Raw genomic sequence first — 9597 nt, forward strand, 5'->3', positions numbered from 1 at the left:
TAATCTAAGGAAATGTCACGTCCCTATCAATTCTAGCAAGAAAATTTTCTACCATGGCACTTGGTATACTTCTGAATTCAAATATTGCAGAGTAAGCAGCTGAGATCCATGTTGTACGATGGACCAATAGAGACCTGATTTGATCTTTCTTCCAACAATAATGTCATCAAAAAGGGTTATTCAATGGCTTAAATTATCCCACCTCCAACACATGAAAAAAGGGGTCAACTTTGACCACAACAAAACATTTGTATGTCTCTAGGGATAAAATTGGGGTTTTATAGTCATACCCGTTGAACTTTATCTTCATCCACTCGTCTAACAAAGGTAGCTTGTGCAATGGAACTTAGTGATTGTACAACATCAACTGTGTGGGTATCCATCATCGTATATGACGACATCTTACGCTTTATGCAAGGAAAAATCAGTTATGTTAACCGAGCTAACATGGTACTGAATAACACTTATTACTACTCCTAACTAATTTTTCATTAGACGAGGAGTTTAAATCCCGTGATACAACTTTCTTGTCAGTCTAGTGTTCCCATTTTCTACTCATCAGTGTCTCCCCTGTCTGCTAAAACTTCTATCAATATTCAATTATCAAGAACCTGCCCCTAAAGGGGACAAAACAAATACACTTATTAACTGGGAAGAAATAGAGGAATTCCTTCATTTACCTTTTGTATCTAGAAATCTAGAAGGCATTTAAGATAGTCTTCATGAGACCTTGAGTAACTCGTGGAATGCCTCTTGGGGTATATCGACGGATCCCACTCGCTTCATTCGCTTCTTCCCTTCTTTCTGTTTCTCCAACAACTTCCTCTTTCTTGTAACATCACCACCATAACACTTTGCCAGAACATTTTTTCTCATAGCAGAAAGCCTGAAACAAGATATATAAATCAAACAGCACTACAGCCGTTTATCTATGAAACTTAGCCCAAAAAATTTTAATACTCTAAAAAAGTATACATCGCATATAGAAGAAACAACATCGGGTGAACCACCCCATTCCTCCTCCTGCAAAATACAAAACTGGACAAGGGAAGGGAGTAAAAGCATGAACATGTATTCCAAAATTTCCCTGTTCCTACAAACTTTTTTTTTCCCTACTATACTTAAAAATCTAAAGATTTAAAAAGGTTGTTGTCTACTATCAAAAAAGTGTTGCTTGCAGATTCTGAAAGAGAAGAAAAAGCTGAGACTGGGAACAAGGTGGAATAAGATTGCCAGTTAAATCCCTAATCTAGTAAGCAATCAGCCAAAAACAGCTGTTCAATAGCATGTTTTTACATCAATGGTGCTCATCATGGGGAGGAAACCATAAATAATCACCACTGTTTTGTATAATAACAGAAGTGTTATAGAAAAAGCTGAAACAGTGATAATTATATTTCACAGGATAATGTAATAGTCTGCCAGATGTATGATATCGATGGAGAAATTAAACTTACGTCTCCCGGGCTATGACCTTAGATCCAATAGCAGCTTGTATGATAATTTCAAACATCTGCCTGCTCAACTATCTGTATTAGAACTGGAAGTAGCAATAAAACAAAATGAAACAGATAACAGGGTGAATAAGTCAACCTGTCTATAAACGTTTTAAGCTTCTCCACAAGTTCGCGGCCAACACGTGGAGCTTTTGATTTGTGGACAATGGTTGCCATGGCATCAACTGGTTGGCCATTAAGGAGAATATCCAGCTTCACCAAATCCGAAGCCTGATATCTATCCCCAAAAAAAATAAAAAAGAGGATGAAAGGAAAAGAGGAAGCAGCAAAATTGGATCAGAAGCACTTGCAACTAGAAAAAATTGTTGTGGAAAACTTTTATGCTGAATGAATTAAACTTTGATGTGCGGAAAGATGCTCAGGTGAGTCCTTCATACTTATATATTTGATGGATAAATTTCTGTGTTGTGTTTGTATGTTCCTGAGAGAAACAGCACAAGAAGAGGAGAGGAGCGAACTTACTCTGAATCCTCATAATCAAACGAAGCATATCCTGATGTTATACTTTTCAATTCATTGTAGAAGTCCACAACAATTTCCCTCAGAGGCATGCGATACTTCATGAAAGCTCGCTGGCTGCACAAGATGGGAAAACTTGTATACCATCAATCTTGTAGTTAATAAGAACTTGAGAAAAGATGAAAAGAAATTCCTCATGAAAGTCCAAAAAAAAAAAAAAAATCAATTTCAAATCAAGCATGCTTTGCTATATAAAGTGTCTTTCCAGAAGATATTTGGCAAGATATTAAAAGGCTGTAATCACCCACTAGTTTCACTTAAAAATAAATGATTGAAAAGAAAAGAATAAAGTTAAAAACAAAGGAAAATGTAATAGCTTTCATGTCACTCTGTGTGCCACATACTTGGTACATCTTTCATGAGCAGACATCTAATCAGCATAAAAAGAAACAGTTACCTATCAATGAATGAGTACTCCAATTGCTCCCCGCGACGCTCAGCGCATAAAGTGATAACAGACCCCACATACCTTAAAGCAGTAGTATGATGTGAGTAAAAATATACTTCCTTAACACCAAACAACCCCAAGCAGAGAGATCAAGAAATTGCCACAGATTGCTGAGGAAAATAACAAAAAATGTTAAGTTCATGGGAGCTTACTCACTAGGGATTATAATAGTAGCTAACACAGTAGGTTCCCAGCAGGCAATGAGTCTATTTTTGGGGTTTGAAGGCAAAGCAGCGGGATTCTGAACCTGTAATTTGCTACAAGGATAGAACCAAGAAAAGGAGGAAACAGAAGAAGATTGGTAAGGTTGGTAAAGAGCGTTTAAAAAGGTAAAAGCATGCAGGTAACCAACCATACCTTCCATCTGAGTACTCAAAAATATATGGCACTGTAGGAACAGTGGAAATGACATGTGCTCCATGTTCCTGTCAGCCATTACACTAAATAATCAACTTCTGAAGTAAAATACAGTGCTATCTTTCAATTGTTCCAAACAGAAAGAAACCATAAGAGGAAGGAATCAAGACTTATTTATTATTCCTTTTTTATCTTTTTGTACAAGTGTGTGCACGTGCACGAGAGAGAGAGGGGTTCCAACAAGAGAGACCAGCATCTGGAGAAGTAATTGCTTATGCAAGAGATAGGTTGTCTTCCTTGTTTGATATTCATCAATTTAGGTTTTAACTGAGGCAAATACATTTAAAATGACTTTATGAACATGCCTGCTCAAGTCGCTGATGAAAAACATCCATGTGAAGTAAGCCCAAGAAACCACATCTGTTAGAAGGGGTTAAGAGACTACATTAGGAACAATAAATGAAGTTAAAATATAATGTCAAGAATTACGATTTATCCATACCTGAAACCCAGACCTAGAGCTGTGCTGCTTTCTTTAGTTACAGAGACACTGGCATCATTACACGTCAGTCTCTCTATGGCATGGTTAAGTGCCTCAAAATCAGATCCATCAGCTGGATATAGGCCCGAAAAGACCATATGTTTTGCTGGCTTGAAACCTTCATGTATCACCAAGGAAAATATTGTGATGAGACAAGCTCTGCTAACAAGAATAGAAAAACACACAAACCATCTCATAATGAAATCTTTTAGGGGCCATGATGACATTGTGCATAGCTAAACCTTTCAGGGTATGAAGCTAAAACTGTTGATAGGATGTATTGTCCAATCATAAGCTTTAACATAATGCATCTTTTGCTTTTGTTTATGGAACATCAACCAAAATCTCTTGTGAGGCATTTTCTCTAGCCCATTTGGAAGATCCACCAAAAGTTTCCCTCTCACAAATTTTTTTGGGCGTGCAGGGGGAGGTCGGTAGGAGAAAGGAACTCGAGACATCATAAATAACATGGACATCTCAACTATGAAAGATATGTTCTCCACAGCCCACATAAGCAAGTTGCTGTGCTTTTCTAAATATTCCAATTTTCCTCTAAAATCTATGGCATAGACATAGCAAAGTTACCTGGAAGGGGCTGTATAACTGTTCGTGTATGATGTAGAGTATCTCCAACACGGGCCTCTTTTGTTGAACGCATTCCGCTGACTATATATCCAACTTGACCTGTTAAAAGGATTCCTGTCGCCACAAGTTCTGGGTGCATGATACCAACATCGGAAACTTCATAACTTTGGCCAGTCGCAGCAGAGCAAATCTTGTCACCCTTGTGCAGAGCACCATCAACAATAGCCACATGGCAGATAACTCCTTTGTACTCATCATAATATGAATCCAGCAAAAGCATTCGCAAAGGTGAAGTGCTTTTACCAGGGGGTGGAGGAATTCTCTCTATTGCAGCAGGAAGAACCTGCTCTAGACCTAGACCAGTTTTTGCTGATGTCAATAGTACATCACTTGGATTAAGGTCAAACATGGATTTGAGCTGTGCTTTTACCCGATCTGGATCAGCAGTGGGTTGATCAATTTTATTTATGACAGGAATTATGGCCAGGTTTGATTCAAACGCGAGGTAAAAATTAGCAACAGTCTGTGCCTGCACACCTTGGGCTGCATCAACAACCAAAAGGGCACCTTGACAAGCTGCCAAAGATCTGGATACTTCATAGCTAAAATCCACATGCCCAGGTGTGTCAATAAGGTTCAACAAAAAATCTGTGTCACTGCCAAGGAACTTGTGACGATGGAACATAGTTGCTGTTTGGGCTTTAACAGTTATTCCCCGTTCCCTCTCTACCTAAGATAAAGAACAGATTTTTCACTAAAATATACCAAACAGTATCAGGAGTTAATTGCATATATATGAACAAAGAGCACAAGTAATTAGTTCTCTAATAATGACAAATGACAAACAGTACAGATTTTGTTAGCTGCTCAGTTCAAGTGGGGTCTTGAGGATGTGTATAGTCCTTCCAGGGAGAGGTCTAAAGCGATTTTTTGCGATTAGATGGCGGTGGCTTTGGGGGATTGGAATATTCTGTGGGTTTTAGGTGGAGACTATAATACTATTAGATTCCTGGAAGAAAGAGTGGGCTGTCAGGTGGTGTTCAGGGAAATGGAGTTAAAGTATATTGATTATCATTTTCTTATTGATCCTCCTTTGATAGGTGCTAGTTTCACTTGGGCCAGGTCAGAAGGTTCTACATCTTTGATCAAGAGTTGACAGGTTCTTGGTGTCTACCACTAGGTAGGAGTTGACTCCAAATGTGATACAGACGCCCTCCCAAATTGACATTGCATCACCTACCTATCATGTTGGAGGGTGGAAGAGGCACAAGCATAAGAGCATCTTTTAGATTCGAGAACATGTGGTTGCATGTGGTGGACTTTGGTCACAGAGTGAATGATTGGTGGAATAGCAATGAAGTGGTTGGAAGTTGGAACTCCCTCTTTCAGACTTGCAAAAAAAGTTAAAAGTAACAAAAAGATTAGGATGTGGAATAAGTGTTTTGGAAGGGTAAGGGTCAAAATTAAGGAAATTGTAAATGAAGTTTGGGAGTTAGAGAGGGTGGGAGAAGGGGTGAAGTTGGCGGAGAGGCAGAGGTTAGAGGTTTTGAAGAGGGAGCTAGCTTCTGTAGCAATAGCCCAAGAAACTAGTTCGAGACACATATCAAAGTGTTGTGGTCAGAAGAAGGGAACTGGTTAATCTTCTCAACAATTAATGAACCACTACAACAACTATGTCTCAGTCCCAAACAAGTTTGGATAAGCTCATATCATATCATATCATCATCATAATAAATAAAATACTGTATAACTGAAAATGCGTTAATATATGTGTATATATATATATATATATATAACAATAACAATAATAAAAGTTTCATACAAGTCTAAAACCTATCCTTTACAGTTTAGTGTTTAAGTTAGTTTATGCATGCACCAAAGGCCTCACATATGAATTCAGCCCTCAGACTGGTCAGGTATTTGAAGACATCACCAGGTCTGGGAATTTTAATGTCATCTACTGGTGGAAATAATTTGAAGGTATTTTGTGATGCTGATTGGGGTTCATGTATCAACAGCAAAAGGTCAATCACTCAATCACTGGATACTTAATCAAGTATGGAGATTCACTTGTTTCATGGAAGTCTAAAAAGCAGCTTACAGTTTCTAGAAGCGAAGTTGAGGCTGAGTACAGAGCCATGGCCTCAACTGTTGCAGAAGTTGTTTGGACTGTTGGTTTGTTTCAGGAATTAGGTGTTGCCATTTCATTACCAGTGCCTCTTTATTCAGATAGTACTTCAGAATTACAAATTGCTGCTAACCATGTGTTTCATGAGAGAACAAAACACATTGACATTGACTGTCACTTCATCAGAGAAAAGATTCAGGATGGCTTACTACTTGTCACTGCCTACCTCCCATCCTCCAAACAACCTGCAGATGTTCTTACTAAAGCACTTGGCAATGGCCCTCACACATATCTTATGTCCAAGCTAGGTATGAAGAACATCTTCATAGCTCCTAGCTTGAAGGAGGGGGGTGTAAAGGAACTAACTAAGTGTATACAAGTACCTTGATGTTATTAGCTATAATTGTATTATATTATACACACACTGTGATTGGTGCAAGCGTGATTAGCTACTTAGTTCCTCCTTCACAAAAACCTATCCTCAACTAGCAGCTATCTCCTATGTGAATCTTTTTCTTCCATTGTGCCATATCTATTGATACCAAGCATTTAGAGGTCCTTTGAGACACTTCCTTCCATGTGATTTTAGGTCTACCATACCATGTCCCCTTTTAACACCTTCACCTACCACTAAAAATAAAAGGTTCACCACAAACCAACAAAAGCAAGGCTTTCCTACCTTTTAGCTTTTAAAAAGATACTTATTTTCGCCCCCAAGGCCTAGCTCAAGTGGCAAAAGGTGGAGGATTTGTGGCTTAGGTCGCAGGTTCAAGCCCCACACCATGCAAAGCGAAGCCCGGTATTTAAGTGGAGAAGGGTAGAGGGGCGGGCCCATTATCCACCGAGTTTAGAAGGTTGTGATTGGTTGAAGGGCGGGTCACAAACGGATTTCTCGGTTATCAAAAGAAAAAAAAAAGATACTGATTTTCTTTCCCTAACTTTCATTTAAAACCTCTCGAAATTAGATCTGTCATAGTCCACCTCATACCAAACACAATTTCTCTTCTAGTTCCATCCTCGAATAGTTAAACAGACAATTAGTTTTTTTGTTCATAACCACCATTTCAAACAACAGAAGGATAGTTATCACTTCAGATCAGCATCACTTTCCTAGGGTGTGAACATCTGTCTCAACTATATTCATTATTTAGAGGGGAAAAAAAACCAAGATGATTAGCACTACTGTGTCACACTTCACCTCTAGTTCTCTCTCATAAAGATGTGATCTGGAATTTCAAATTGATAACCTCAAAGTACAAAAAAAATATGCATAAATCCATGAAGTACATAGCCTCTTAACAGAACTTATCCCCTTCCTTATACCCCTACATACACAACATACACAACCTGTCACAGACAAAGGATGAAAGACAAACGCTCCACAATTGTCCGCTCCTAAAGAATACGACAACGAACTCCTATGAGTGTAAAAAAATCTAATTCTTTTTTTTTATTTTTTATAAGGGTGTGAAATTGTCATAAGCCTCATACCAATATAGGACTGCCTTCATTCCAAGCCAAATATGTATGTAAAGTTTCACTTTCACCTAAAGCTAATAAGTAAATGCAAACGCATTACAACAGCTAACACACAACTTCCCATATTTGAGCCCGGAAATAATCATATTAGCACAAATGTTACAGAATAAAGGCTTCTGGACCCAGAAAAATGATCAAAGATAACCTCAAAATAGTTTACATGCTCGTCCCTAAACGCTGTCTGATTATGAGAGGCATTTTTATCGGGCAAATGGAAAATTTATAAAAATACACTATAAATAACAAAGCTAACCAAAAGTTCAAAAATATTCTGATTCAACCCAAAAGTTTTGATAAAAGTTTCTTTTTTTCTCACTATTAAAAAAATAATGTCGAAGACATAATTAAGTAATAAAAATGTACTCTTTCTAATAGCTTAACTTTTTATATGAAATGGTCACACATTTCTACCCATGAAAAATGAATTTTCAGGTGTTTGACCCATAAGAAAGTATTACGCTCGTCCATGCAAGGGTATGTTGGAGACATAATTAAGTTAACTTCAATAAGTAACCCCTGAATGTCTCGACTTCTAGCTAGAAAGATTAAAAAATTCACAAGGAAGAGTATTCCAGTTTATCTGGCAATATTTCCTTTTTAGTCCCGTTCCAACAAGAATGACTTGTTTCTAAGTTTGGTTACAATTTTAACTTAACTTCTCTTTTCACCTTTTAAAACCACACAAATGTTATGAAAATATTTCAGATGGCATGTTACAAAAATCATATATTATAGTTATACAAATGTTATGGCATATATGTCATATCTTCATTACTTTCGTAAGATCCACATAGCCACATATAGCCCAGCCCAGGGTGGCCAATTAAACGCCCTTCGTCGAAAAATTATATTATGCATATAGAAAATTATATGAAATATATTGTCAAATAATTTTTCATACATACCCTTAACAAAATTTCTAACTTCTCCGCTACCTCCATGTCTATTCAAACTTAACATATACAACATACTCAGTGTAATCCCACAAAAGTGGTGTCTACAAGATTAAAGTGTACACAACCTTTACCGCTAACTAGAAGTTTACATATATTGGAGTAAATTTTTGAAGAAACAGGGGTTGCTCCAGTTCAAAAATAAAATAAAATTGAGCAACTTCAAACTTAAAGAGCATTTTAACCATTACTTATTATAACATGAATGAAGGGGAATTTACCTGCAATTTATCTAAGTACTGAGGCTGACCATGTCCTTTTCTAATGGTTCCAGTAAGTTCCAGAAGTCTGTCAGCTAAGGTTGATTTTCCATGATCAACATGGGCAATAATTGAAAAGTTACGAATGTTATCAGAAAGGTACTGATTCAAATCTATAGTTGATCCTTCTTTATTGTTTTGGCGAGGACGAGAGCAAAATGAAGCATTTTGAGTATAAGAAAAATGCGATAAGGAGGTTACCGGATGAAAATTGCAAGTATAAATTGCAGCTAATTTGGATGTGAGAGCTCTTGAAGCTCTCTTGAAAGTAGTCATTTCCCCACGATTTGTGTTTGAAGAACCACAACGCTGAGGGTTTTACATTAGGGCTTTGCGGTTCACTTTGTTTGATTAGAGAGACCAATACAAATTGTCAAAATGTCGTGGGGACGTCGATATGGACTGATTCACCTTAAAAATGAATTTTCAGTTAATAAACAAATAAATTAATGGGAAAATTTTCAAATCACTAATATTTTACCATTTAATCATTCATTAGCCATATTTTTAATAGTTATTTAAAATCTCAATATTTTATTTTGTTACAAGGCTGTTTTATATATATTTTTTTCTTTACTTAAATTAACATAATATAACTAAGAAATAACAAATTAGAGAAAATCAAGGGAAAGAATCTTTCAAATTAGATAAAATTGTTGAAAGTCCTCATTACTTCCGTCACAAAAGATTATGAGACCCAAAATAGGTGATTCTTTTACTTCTTCCTAAAACTCCACATTTAACTCCAAA

At 36.9% G+C, this 9597-nt stretch overlaps 1 protein-coding gene across 2 annotated transcripts; it reads right to left on the reverse strand.

The window, feature by feature from the left end:
• Window positions 1-265: 265 nt before the first annotated feature.
• LOC125837314 (translation factor GUF1 homolog, mitochondrial) lies at window positions 266-9205 on the reverse strand. 2 transcript variants are annotated; one of them, XM_049516457.1, is made up of 11 exons: window positions 8809-9205; window positions 3968-4697; window positions 3344-3500; window positions 3207-3261; window positions 2842-2909; window positions 2637-2741; window positions 2434-2505; window positions 1980-2093; window positions 1594-1734; window positions 1458-1517; window positions 266-886 (listed from the first exon to the last, which is right to left on the reverse strand). In XM_049516457.1, exons 1-11 carry the CDS (start codon window positions 9121-9123, stop codon window positions 721-723), a joined length of 1983 nt encoding a protein of 660 aa, XP_049372414.1. In that variant the 5' UTR covers window positions 9124-9205; the 3' UTR covers window positions 266-720. The 2 variants fall into 2 exon arrangements, with proteins under 2 accessions (XP_049372414.1, XP_049372415.1); XM_049516458.1 differs by having other exon boundaries at window positions 3968-4693; window positions 8809-8948.
• Between the last annotated feature and the right edge of the window lie 392 nt (window positions 9206-9597).

The sequence above is a fragment of the Solanum verrucosum genome, unplaced genomic scaffold (assembly GCF_900185275.1).
Source record: "Solanum verrucosum unplaced genomic scaffold, falcon-dt-bn FXZP01000130.1, whole genome shotgun sequence".
NCBI lineage: Eukaryota > Viridiplantae > Streptophyta > Magnoliopsida > Solanales > Solanaceae > Solanum > Solanum verrucosum.